The sequence below is a fragment of the Trichosurus vulpecula genome, chromosome 2, assembly GCF_011100635.1.
Source record: "Trichosurus vulpecula isolate mTriVul1 chromosome 2, mTriVul1.pri, whole genome shotgun sequence".
NCBI classification, from domain to species: domain Eukaryota; kingdom Metazoa; phylum Chordata; class Mammalia; order Diprotodontia; family Phalangeridae; genus Trichosurus; species Trichosurus vulpecula.
Window position 1 is genome coordinate 41,552,162 of NC_050574.1, and position 12,654 is coordinate 41,564,815.

Genomic DNA, 12,654 nt, shown 5'->3' on the forward strand with positions numbered 1-12,654 from the left:
GCCTCCCTGCCCCTTGTCTCAGGCTCTGAGCCTCTACTTCCCTGGGTCCTGATCCCATGCCCTCCTCCCTACCCCTAGGATTTCCCTATTCTCCACTTGGATGGCATTGTGGAAGACTCATCCAACATTCTGGGCTTCTCCATGTTCAACACTTCCCACCCCTTCTACCTGGAGTTTGTTCGGAGCCTCAACATGTCCTGGAGGGAGAACTGTGAGGCCAGCATGTACCCAGGTCCTGCGGTGAGCCTCTGTCTTCTCTGCTTCCTCTACACACACAGACGCACAGACACAGATACACACACCCCTGACAGGCATGCACAACCAAGACAATTGCAGAAACATTCAGGTGCAATTATCCCCAACCTTTTTCTGTCTATTGCTGTCTCTCTGTCTCTCCCTCCTTTCTTTCTCTCTCTATCTTTGTCTTTCTCTGTCTCTCTGTTTCTGTCTCTCTGTCTCTGTCTGTGTCTCTTCTGTCTCCCATCTGTTTGTCCTCTCTCTCTCTCTCTCTCTCTCTCTCTCTCTCTCTCTCACACACACACACACACACACACACACACACACACACAATTCCTGAGGCATACACAGACACACCCAAATATAGAAAGAACCCAGCCTCATGAAATGCATGCACCCAAATGTATATATATATATACAGACACACACCACAGATACTCCAAGAAATGCAGAAATAACCCTGCCCTCTCCTTCAGTCTACGGAACAGCTGGTCTGAAAGACCTGGGGAAAGAAAGACAGAAATATAGAGATGGAATATTTATTACAAGGTGTTTCCTTTCCTTTCCTTTTTCTAGTGGGGAGGGGATGTGGGAGGGAGAGAAAATAAATTCTTGTTAATTAAACAAAAATAAATTTTAATTTGAAAAAGATGGAGGCAGAAAGAAAGAGACCAGGATATGAAACAAGGGAGGAAGAGTCATAAAGTTAAATGTGGAGACGTGAAGACACAGGGATGGAGAGATATCAGGAAAGAGAGAGATAGAGGGAGAGATTGAGGGATAAAGGCAGACAGAGCCAAGGAGACAGACAGACAAAAAGAAAGATGGAAGGGGAAGAATATGGAGTGATGGAGGCAGGAAGAAGGCAGAGGTGGAGGGGATGAGATAGGGAAAGACAGAGAAAGAGATGAAGAGAGAGAAAGGGGGATATAGGGAGGGAGAAAGGAAGGCAGAAGGAGGGAGAGGGAGAGTGATAAAGGAGGGAAGAAGAGGTAAAGAGAAGGAAAAAGGAGGAAAAGAAAATAATGAAAGGAGAGGCCCCAAAGCCCTCAGGGAAGAGCAGGGGTGGGGGTTTGGATCAGGCTTTGCCCTTGCTGAGCTCCTTTGCTCCTTTGTCTCCCTCCCCACTCCAGTTGTCTGCAGCCCTGATGTTTGATGCTGTGCATGTGGTTGTGAGTGCTGTGAGGGAACTGAATCGAAGCCAGGAGATTGGCGTGAAACCCCTGGCCTGCACCTCCTCCAACATCTGGCCCCATGGGACCAGCCTCATGAACTACCTTCGAATGGTGAGCTGGCAGGCTGGGGACTAGGATGAGGCTGGGCTGGGATTGAGAGGTGGGAAAGCCTACTGTGTGCCCATCCCTGCTTCACTCTCTTTCCTGGCCTCAACCCCTATGTTTTGGGCTTTCTGGGTACTTCCTTTCTGTCTCTATGTGTGTACATGGGGGTATTTCTCTTCTGTCTCTGTCTCTATATCTCACTTTCTGTTTTTCTCCATCTATATTTCTAATTTTGTCCATGGGGGACTTTTCTCCCTCTTGGCTTGTGTCTATTTTTGACACTGTCTCTTCCTTCTGAACATTTCTGTTCTGTGAGCATCTATATGATTGTCTTTATGTGTCCGTCTCTATGTTTCCCCCTCCCTCTGGACCTCTATGGGTGAGGGGTGGGGATGGACGATCTCTGTCATTTCTACCTTATTCTCTTATTGTGTCTGTCTCTCTGGGTCTAACTGCCTGCATCTTTCTGTCTCTCTTGTTTTCACCATTTCTATCTCCATTTCTATGTTGGTCTCTGTCTTCACCTTTCTACGTATCTCTCTGGGCTTCTGTTTCTTCTCTGTCTCTTACCTTCCCTCTGGGTGTCCCTTTGTTTCTCTATCAATCTCTCTGTCCCTCTCTTTTTTTCTGCTTGGACTTTCCTATCCTGTTCCTCTGTCCATTTGTATGTGTTTACTTTCCTCTTCACTCATCACTCCTTCTGGGTGTCCCTTTTTCTTCCTCTGGGCATCTCTACTTCTCCTACCTTCCATCTCTCTCTGTGTTTTGGTCATTATATGTCTCTGTTTCTGTCTCTTCCTCTGGGTTTTCCTCTCTGCCTCTTTTCCACTCTCTTTGTCTCTTGGTATTGTTTTCTCACTACTGGTCTCTATCTTTTTGTTGGTCTCTTACTCTTTCTCTGAACTGTTCCCTCCCTTTCTCTCCCTCTACTTCTCTTTCCACCTCTGGGCATCTCTCTCTCTCTCCTTCTGGTTTCTGTTTCTCTGACTCTTCTGGGTATATTTCTGTCTTTCTGTTTCCATTTGTCTCTATCTCTCCTGCCCTCCTCTGTTCTGCCCTCCGTTCCTGTCCCCTCCCCGACCTCCCCTCCCTGGCTAGGTAGAGTATGATGGGCTGACTGGGCGAGTTGAGTTCAACAGCAAAGGTCAACGGACCAACTACACCCTGAGGATCCTAGAGAAGTCCCGGGAGGGCCATCGGGAGGTGAGTTGGGCTGACCACCGAGTTTCCTGAGCTGGAAGGGTTGGAGGAGATGGATACTGGAAATCCTGGGAAGGGAGGTGCTAAAACTGGATGCCTGGGTCCTGAAGCAGGCATGGACTTGGGACTCAGATGCCTGGTCCCTGAAGATTTAGGCCTGGGGGTGGGATTGGGGGGGGTGTTGAACACCTCTGTCTCCCCAAGGTCAGGATTGAACTTGTCTCCTCCTTCCAGATTGGGGTGTGGTACTCCAATAGGACTCTGGCTATGAATGCCACCACCCTGGACATCAACTTGTCCCAGACCTTAGCCAACAAGACCCTTGTGGTCACCACCATCTTGGTAAGAGGCAGAGGAGAGGGAGGGGACTTTTACTGGGGAGAAGCAGAACTTGGGAGAGACCAAACTATAAATTTCTAGATAGGATGACTCCCCAAGGACCATGGGGCACTCATGTCTGTAAAACTGCAGAACTTCTTGGTGTCTCCAGCCAGTTGCCCCGTGAAGGTCCTGCCCTTGGGAGACTCAACCCAGACCTTGAGGCTCTTTGCTATTCTTTGTGGTCTTTCCTGTTTTATTTTTTTTTTTCTGAGTATCTCTAATTAAGTAAACTCTAGTCCATGACCACTAATCTTCAGTCCCTGATAACTCATTTTGAATCCTTTTTCTTTCTGGGGTCATTGATCCCTGAACCTTGATCCCAGGTCCTCGACCCCTGATTCTAAGTTCTTGATTGATAATTGTGGGTTCTCCATTTCTGATCTTCTATACTTTTATCTAATCCTTGATCCTGAAGCTTTGAAATCTGACCATTCACCCCCCTTTCCCCTCCCTCTTCCCCAGGAGAATCCATATGTCATGCGAAGGCCCAACTTCCAGTCACTGTCAGGAAATGAGCGGTTTGAGGGCTTCTGTGTGGATATGCTCCGAGAGCTGGCTGAGTTGCTCCGTTTTCGCTTCCGACTTCGGCTAGTAGAAGATGGGCTGTATGGGGCGCCAGAGCCCAATGGCTCCTGGACTGGAATGGTTGGGGAACTCATCAACCGGGTATGGGGCAGGGGGAGCTCTTGGGCCCAGGGGGGGAGGGAGGGAGGACCACTCAGTGAGGCAGAGCACAGAGAGAGAGGGACAGAGAGTGAGCAAAAATGGCCATGGAGCAAAGAGTGTTGAAGATGGAAGAAACCTTAGAGCAGAGAATGTTGGATCTGGGAAGGTCAGAGCTGGGAGGCACCTTGACAGTCATTCAGTCCAATCTTCTCATTTTTAGGGAAGAAAATGACTTGACAAGGCTTCAGATAAGGGTGGGGAGGGCATTCCAGGTGAGATGATGAGCCCGACAGAGGGCTAGAGAATGACCTCAGAGGTCTTGAGTGTTAGGATGAGGAAAGTGAATATCAAGAGACTCAAGAAACCCTGGGAAGTCCCTGAATGAAGAGAGAATTTGATCTGAGGCAAGCTATAGGGAGAGGAATCCAATAGTCTGGGCAGGGGAGATGGGAGACAAGAGACCATAGTCCTTGGGGGAGACTGAGGTAAGAATTCTGGTAGGCGGGGGAGCCAGGGCTTATGTGGGAATATCTTCCTGGGCTCCAAATGAGCTGTTCCTCCTCTTCACACCCCTGCTCCCCAACATCTGAATCCTGGATTGTTTCTCTTGGTCTCACATTGTATCTGTCTCCCTCCCCCACATCTATTTCTAACTTTCCTCTCTATCTCTATCTCTATGTCTATGCCTCTTCATATTTCTGCTTCCCCATCTTTCTTTGAATCTCTCTCTCTTTTTCTCTCTCTCTTCCCTCCCTCCCCCTTCTGTCTCTGTCTGTCTGTCTGTCTGTCACCCCCCCCGTCCCATCCCCAGCAGAAGGCAGACCTGGCAGTGGCTGCGTTCACAATCACAGCTGAGCGGGAGAAGGTCATAGACTTCTCTAAACCCTTCATGACTCTTGGGATCAGCATCCTCTACAGAGTGCACATGGTAGGGGTCCCTGGGGCCAGGTCACCAAGTGTCTGGGTTCCTGAGGAGGTGCAGACTCGGGGGTTGGGATGCTTGAGTTCCCTGGGGAATGGAAGGTAGGGGATCTGGGAGCTGGGTATTCCAGAGGGTGTGTGCTTGGGAGGGGGGCACTCAAAGATGAAGTCACCTGTATCCTTGAGGGAGTACGCACTAGCATCACTGACACCTGGCTCTCTCCCCCCTGCCCCAGGGTCGAAAGCCTGGCTACTTCTCCTTCCTCGATCCCTTCTCACCTGCTGTGTGGCTCTTCATGCTCTTGGCTTACCTGGCTGTTAGCTGTGTCCTTTTCCTGGCAGCCAGGTGAGGCCCGGATCCTGTTTCTGTATCCCTGTTTGCCTGGGCCTCCCTTTCTGTCTCTTGTCCTGGCCCCAGGCTCTCTCCATCTCTGCTGCTGCCCTGGTCCCTCCCCATCTCGGCAAGCACCACCTACCACTTTCCTCCCTTCTGGCCCACCCCCCCCCATACAATTCCTCTGCATCTATTTCTGCCTGCACCCTGCTCTCTCTCAGTCCCTCCCAGTCCCTCCCTCTCCACCTCTGCCCTGACCTGGTTTCTTCTGCCTCTGACCTGGTCTTTTCTCTTTATCTGTCTCTTCTTCTCTTTTTTCCTACTTCTTCCTTGATCTGGTCTTTCCTTGTTTCTTTCTGTCAGTCCCTGCTTCCCACCTCTTCCTTTCTGTTCTCTTCCTGTATTTCTCCTGTCAATCTATCTCTGTCATCTTTCTTTTTATTTTTCTCTCCTTTGTCCCTACCCTGATCAGTGCCTCCCTCTTCCCCAGCTACATACCCCAAGTCCCTATCTCTGTCTCTATCCTTCCTAAGCCTGACCCACCCCTCTCTCCTCCTATCTCTTTCCCTTTCAGTCTTTTACTATTTCTGTCATTTTTCTTGTCTATCCCTGATCTCATCTCTTTCTTATTGATCTAAGTCATTCTCCTCTCTCTCCCCCTCCTAGTGTCTTTTCTGTTCCTGGGTCACTAAGCACCATCCATCCCCTCCTCCCACCTCCCGGGCTTCCCCTCCTCCCCTGCCTGCTTATCTTTCCGTCTGTCATTCTGCCTGTGTTTCTGGCTGCCAGTCGTTGTCTCTGCCATGGCCCATCTCTCCATGTTCCTGCAGGCTGAGCCCCTATGAGTGGTACAACCCTCACCCATGCCTCCGAGCACGTCCCCATGTGGTGGAGAACCAGTATACCCTGGGCAACAGCTTGTGGTTCCCCGTTGGGGGCTTCATGCAGCAGGGCTCCGAGATCATGCCTCGGGCACTTTCTACGAGATGTGTCAGCGGGGTCTGGTGAGGGCACTAATCACAATGGGTGATGGAGTGGGCCAGGGGAGTGGGGTGGGCTGGGGGTGGATGGATCCTGGGGTATTTGAACAGTTTAAAAGTCACTTAGAGATGACCATTAATTGCATCTTCATTTTATGGATATGGGAAAACCTATTTATTCTCCTCAAAGAGGGGGAATAAATCACCCAGTCACCCACAGCATATCAGGGACATCTCTGGGGTCAGAATGCAACCTTCCTGATAGCCTGCTCTTGTATATTGCAGAGGGATCTAGAAAAATTCTTCATCATACAATGTTAGGACTGGGAGGGGCCTCAGAGCAGAGACTGTCAGATCAGAGAAGGACCTTAGAATGTAGGATAGAGAGTGTCATAGAGAAGAAGAAACTTTGAACATAGAATGCTAGAGTTGGAAGGGACCTTAGAAAATAGAATGGTAAAGGTGATGGGGTCCTTAGAATAGGGAATGTCAGAACTTTGAGGGACCTTAAAACATAGAATACAGGATTTCAGAACTGGATGAGACCTTAAAGTTTATTAGGTCCAACTAGCTATTAAGGAAACTGAAATGCAGAAAGGATACAACCAGCTAGAAGTTGGATGGATCAGAACCCATGGCACTTTCCACCTTAGTCTGAAGGAACAACATCTCTAGAAAATCCCTGTTGGGATGAAGATGTCCCTGGGATGGGCTATACATGAGCCCTGAAGCTTCAGGGCCTAGGGAATTGAGGAGCAAGTAGGGGACTTAAGCATCCAGGAGCCTGGGGTCTGATGCTTCCAGGACAGGGGGACTTGGGCGAGTCACTGCCCCCTCCTACCAGGTGGGCCTTCACTCTCATCATCATCTCCTCCTACACGGCCAACCTGGCGGCCTTTCTCACCGTGCAGCGAATGGAGGTGCCCGTGGAGTCGGCTGATGACTTGGCCGACCAGACCAATATTGAATATGGGACCATCCACGCGGGCTCCACCATGACATTTTTCCAGGTACTTTTAAAATTGAGCAACCCCTAGGCTTTATCTTCCTCCAGTGTGTTCCCCATCACTGTCTCCACAGGTTCTCCTCAGTTCTCCTTAATTTTCCACTTCTCCAGTCTCTTCCCTCAATATCTTACACTCCCTTCTCTCCATGTCTCCTTAGTCCTCTCCTCTCCCTCATTGTTTCTAGCCCCTTCCATCTAGTGATCTATCAATTCCCTCCTTCAGTGTCTACTAGTCCTTTCCCTTAGCAATCACCCACTGGCTTCCCTCAGAACCCTTCCTTAATGTCTTCCCCAGTTCCCTCAGTATTTCCGAATCTTCCTTTTTCAGTAGTTTACCTCCAAAGATGTTCCTCTAGTTCCCTTCTCTCATTTTCCCCAGTCCCCTTCCTCAGCGTTTCCTTCAGTCCTTGTCCCTCCTGGAAAAGAACACAATTAGGCTGAACGGAGGAGCTGGGTCTATCATGTTGGGTTGGGTGATCAGGTTCAGCACCAAGGACAGCTCTTAGAGGGCTGTCTGGAGTGTCTGGAACAGGTTTAGCTCCTCCCTACCTGACCAACTATTGACTTAGTGCAAGTCAAGGATGGGGGGTGGATCGATCGGGGTGGGGTTGGGGACAGTGATTGAAAGCTTCCAATGGACCATAGTGGGGGCGACAAAGAAATGAACCATGCCCCTGCTCTCAGGGAGCAACCCTCCCCATCCTGAGAAAGAGGGACCCTCTCAAGGAGGCCCAATCTGAGGAGAAAATACAACTCATACCTTAACCTTGCCCTGAGGAAGGCGAGCATAGTTCAGACTTCAGGTGTCTTAGGTGGGTAATGGGGTCTTGCCCTCCAGGAATCCCAAGGCTGAGGAGGAAATCATAGCTCTCAGAAACCCCTCGGTCCTAGTAGGGAAAGGGAACCCTCCCCCTTTTAGGGGGATACATGACCTTGTCCTTGGATGGAGTATGGTATTATGGGAAAGAAATGGTCTGGCCCGGAGCCTCAAATTGCCAAATGGCTACTAAGTAAAGCAGAGATTCTTACTTTTTTGTGTGTGAATCGGGGAACCCTTTGACAGTTAATCTGATGAAAAATGCCAACCCTTCCCCCCGCCCCCACAACTTGTATTTTTAACATATAAAATAAAATACATAAGATTAAAAAGAAACCAATTATATTGAAATAAAGTTATCAAAATATAAACAAGTTCATGAACACCAAAGGTGATGTAGGGAAGGGTTAATCAAGAAGGTTCCTAGTTGAGAAGGGGTGGGATGGAGAAACTGAGCAAGACTTGGAGAGGCAGAGGAGGGTCAGAGGAAAGGGCTCAGACAGGATGAGGGGCACAGAAATGATGGAGGACCATGGCATTCATGTGGTGTTCCTTTCTCCTACCTTCCCACATCGGCCAGAACTCTCGATACCAGACTTACCAGCGGATGTGGAACTACATGCAATCCAAGCAGCCCAGTGTGTTTGTGAAGAGCACAGAGGAAGGCATTGCCCGAGTCCTCAACTCCCGCTATGCCTTCTTGTTGGAGTCTACCATGAATGAGTACCACAGGCGCCTCAATTGCAACCTCACCCAGATTGGGGGCCTCCTCGATACCAAGGGCTATGGCATCGGCATGCCACTGGGTGCGCCATGGCCTGATGGGCCTTAGCATGGAGACCCACCCAGGAATGTGGGCATTAAGTAGGGGTACGGGGTTGGGGAGATAAGGCAAATAAGGGAATAATGAGGTGGGAAATTAAGAGATGGGAGAAACAGGAAAATATGGAGATGGGGCACTGGCAGATGGGAGGTGATTTGAAGACAGATATTGGAGGAAATGAAGGTTAGAAGATGGAAATGGTGGATGCATGAAGATTGTGAGACAGAGAACTGGAGGATGGGAACTATGGGGGATATAGAGGTGGAGAAGATAGATGATAGGAGTTACAGGAGGATATGGAGATGAGGAAGAGATGGGGGAATGGATCATAAGTTTAAGATTCAAAGGCTATTTAATCTAACTCCTTCATCAATCCTGAGTCCAGGGAGTTTAAGTGACTTGCCTCAGATAACACAGGTGGTAATCATCAGAGGTGAATTTGAACACAGATCCAGAGCCATTAGTTACTGGGAGAAGATGGGTAATGGAATGATAGGAGATATAGGGTGATATGAAGACGGGTAGAGTAGGGAATAGAGAGATATAGGGTTGGGAGCTGGGGGATTAAGGAATGGGAATGTGGAGACTGAGAGGAAGTAAATAGAACATAAGGTCTTTGGGAACAAGAACTGGCTTTCATTTTATCTCTTTTCTCAGTTCCTAGCACAGTGTCTTCTTCATAGACAGTGCTTTAAAATGTTAAACTGGATTAAATTGACAGGGAAGATATAAATATGGGAAGATGAGGGAGAGTGGAAAAGGGTTATGGAAGATGAATGAAGGATGTGGATAGAGATTACAAGACAGACATGGGAGATGGATGTATGTGGATGGGGAGAGCACAGGAGTAACAATAGGATTGAGGAATCTTTAAGCATACAAATACTGTTAAGCAGAAAGACAGTGTTGTATAATGGAATGAGAACTGTGTTTGGGGTCGGAGGACCTGGGTTCAAATCCTAATTCTGCCACCTAAGATATGATGAACAAGTGATTTATCTTTTGGGGACCTCAGTCTCCTCATCTGTAAAATGAGGGTGTTGGATTAGATGACCTCTTCTGGTTCTAAATCTATGATCCTGTTCTCTCCGGTTCTAGAGGGGAGAGCCAGTAGCAGTGAGTGGATGTTGCAGACAGGAAAATTTAGACTTGATTCAAGGGAGAAGTTCCTATGCATTAGAGCCATCCAGAAGTGGACTATACTGCCAAGAGGGGGTGGGGTCTTTCTCAATGGAGGACTTCAAGTAGAGGTTGGCTAGCTACTTGTCAGATTGGTCATACTGGGTTTGGGGGAGGAGAGTATGGTTTCTTCCAAATTTGAAATTCTGTGTCAAGGGAGCCAAATGAGTATTGGAATATTCATCATATGTGATGCATCCAAGGACACATAATAGTGTGATAATTTTGAGGACAGTTTGAACTCTCCCTTTTATAGATATTCCTATGAACACTGTAATCCCATTCTGGTCTACCTCAGTCCCTGACTCATCTTATAAGTTGGGCTCTGTGTTGGGAGGGTTGATTAGTCCAGGTTAAAGGTACACTATGATTCCATGTACCTAAAAGTATAGTTCACAAGTCTCTATCACTGTGTTTACCTTTACTTTATTCAGCTGGGACACAATTAACTCAAAGCACAGACATTTATTAATTTAATGTAGTAAGAGAAGTAGCAACAGAACAACTGCCCTATAAATCTTCAGTGCATTCTCGCATAAATAAATGTGATACCAACTGGAAGAAAAGACACACACAGAATTCATAAGTGGAGAGTTTTACATGCTGCTTCTCAAGGGGGTGTGCCAGCTCCATGTACAGCCAGTGTCTCTGTACAATATAGCTAGTGTGATGCCCATGGATAGGGCAGCCTAGCATGCTACCTTGCATATTGTAGGTAATTAATAAATGTTTGTTGAATTGAAAAAAATGGGAGAATCTAGAAGGAGATGGGAGGTTAAGAAATGTGGAGATGGAGGATGGAGGATATGGAGACGGAGATTATAGCATCTAGACTGGAGATGTAGGTATGTAGTTTGAATGGGGATGAGAAATGGATGAATGATACAGGGAAATCTGGGTTGGAGAGATAGGGGTAAGAGAAGAAACTGAAAGAATGGGGATATAGAGGAGGGGAGGGGGCTATGGCAGATTAGAAGATTGGAATTATGGGAGATGGGGGAGATAAAGACATAGGGGGAAAGAAAAAGAAAGGGACAGAATGGAGAAAGTAAGAAATATGAGTCAAGAGAGGGATGGATATACTAGGCATGAGAAGAATCTAGAGAGATGGGGGATCAGAGAGGGAAGGAACAGAAGAGGAAATCGAAGGTGGGGAAGATTAGGAATCAGAGGAAAGAGCCCCTGGAGGATCTGTGAAGACAGAAAGGTCCTAAACACCTTCTCTTTCCCTTTCTAGGCTCCCCATTCCGGGACGAGATCACATTGGCTATCTTGCAACTGCAAGAGAACAACCGGTTAGAGATCCTAAAGCGAAAGTGGTGGGAGGGGGGCCGGTGCCCCAAGGAGGAGGATCATAGAGCCAAAGGTCAGTGTCCCTCCTCCCATCACCCTAAAATAAGTGTACCAAACTCTAGGTCCCTCCCTTTTCTTGACCCCTCAGTGTCTCCCTGGCCCCTTCTCTGTTTCCTTCCAGGGCTGGGAATGGAGAACATTGGTGGAATATTTGTGGTGCTCATCTGTGGCCTCATCATTGCTGTCTTTGTCGCTGTCATGGAGTTTGTGTGGTCCACGAGGAGGTCAGCAGAGTCCGACGAGGTGAGAGTCCAAGGAGCCAAGAGGATGGGGGACAGGGCATGTGGGGAGACAAGGAGGGTAACAGTAGAGAAATAAGACAAGGGAGTAGAGAAGGAAGGAATAAAATGTAGAGAGAGAAAGAGAAGAGAGGAAGCAGAGGAGAGAAAAGAAAGAAGAGACAGAAGTGAGAGTAGAAAGAGAAAGTGAATCAGCAGAGAAGAGAGACTGAGGGGGAGTGAGGAGTCTGCAGAGGGGGTAGTGAGAAGAAGGGAGTGAACAAAGTGGAAAGACAAAGGTGGTGAGTGGAGCAGAGAGGAAAGGAGTATGGAGAACCTACATGAAGAGGAGAGGATGAAAGAGAAAGGGAAGAGTCAGGGATGAAGTACAGAGAGCAAAGAGAATGGAAGGAATACAATCCCCAGGTACAAAGTAGACTAGCCAGGTCTAGAGCCACCTGGGCTTCTGTCTTCTTTAATCTCTTGTACTAGATCTTCCCTGGTTTTCATGGGTAATGTCTCCCTCAAGAGAGGCTGAGATTTTCAGGGAGCCTTTACTCGCGATTAAGGGAGAGGAGCTGAAAAAAAGTCAAGCTCATAAGGCACAGAATTGTTGAGTAATAGAGACCAAGAACCTTACCCTGCAGAAACCCGGATATGATGACAAAGCCCATCATAGACCAGCTGTGACATAAGAAGAATCCTTTCAGAGAATGAGTTTAAGTCCCAGCTCTAATATTTAACACCTTTGCAAGGTTGGAAAAGTTACCTCATCCACAGAATCATGGAATTTGAGAGTTAGGAGGGCCCTTGTTGGCCATCTCGCCCAAACTCTACCATAGAGTAATTTCTACTGTAACATACCTGGCAAGTGGTCGTCCAGTCTCTGATTGAAGAGCTCCGTGGAAGGAGAACTCAGCACATCCTGAGGAAACCTGGTCTATTTTTGAACATCTCTAGTTGTTAGGTGTGTGTGTGTGTGTGTGTGTGTGTGTGTGTGTGTGTGTCTTACATCAAGGTTACATTTTCCTCTTTGCAACTTCCATTCTTATTCCACTCCCTTCTTTGAGGCCAAATATCACAAATCCTTCCCATGACAGTCCTTCATATGCTTCAATACAGTTCTCATGCCATGCTGCTCTTCTCCAGGATAAGCATTTCCAATTTCTTAAACCGATCTTCATATGACAGGATCTCAAGGGGTTTCATCATGCTGGTTGTCAGTGTCCTTGTTTTGAATTCCAGTGTCCAGAACTGAA

The 12,654-nt window shown here is 47.8% G+C and overlaps 1 protein-coding gene across 1 annotated transcript in view; it reads left to right on the plus strand.

The window, feature by feature from the left end:
* The window catches only part of GRIK5 (glutamate ionotropic receptor kainate type subunit 5), a 31,384-nt gene that overhangs the window by 12,580 nt on the left and 6,150 nt on the right, over positions 1-12,654 (plus strand). The window contains exons 8-19 of the mRNA XM_036745414.1: positions 79-240; positions 1,371-1,523; positions 2,616-2,720; positions 2,952-3,059; positions 3,561-3,764; positions 4,579-4,692; positions 4,922-5,031; positions 5,850-6,023; positions 6,844-7,009; positions 8,403-8,628; positions 11,062-11,190; positions 11,299-11,420. Coding sequence (XP_036601309.1) covers positions 79-240; positions 1,371-1,523; positions 2,616-2,720; positions 2,952-3,059; positions 3,561-3,764; positions 4,579-4,692; positions 4,922-5,031; positions 5,850-6,023; positions 6,844-7,009; positions 8,403-8,628; positions 11,062-11,190; positions 11,299-11,420 — 1,773 coding nt within the window. The remainder of the gene's footprint in view (positions 1-78; positions 241-1,370; positions 1,524-2,615; positions 2,721-2,951; positions 3,060-3,560; positions 3,765-4,578; positions 4,693-4,921; positions 5,032-5,849; positions 6,024-6,843; positions 7,010-8,402; positions 8,629-11,061; positions 11,191-11,298; positions 11,421-12,654) is intronic.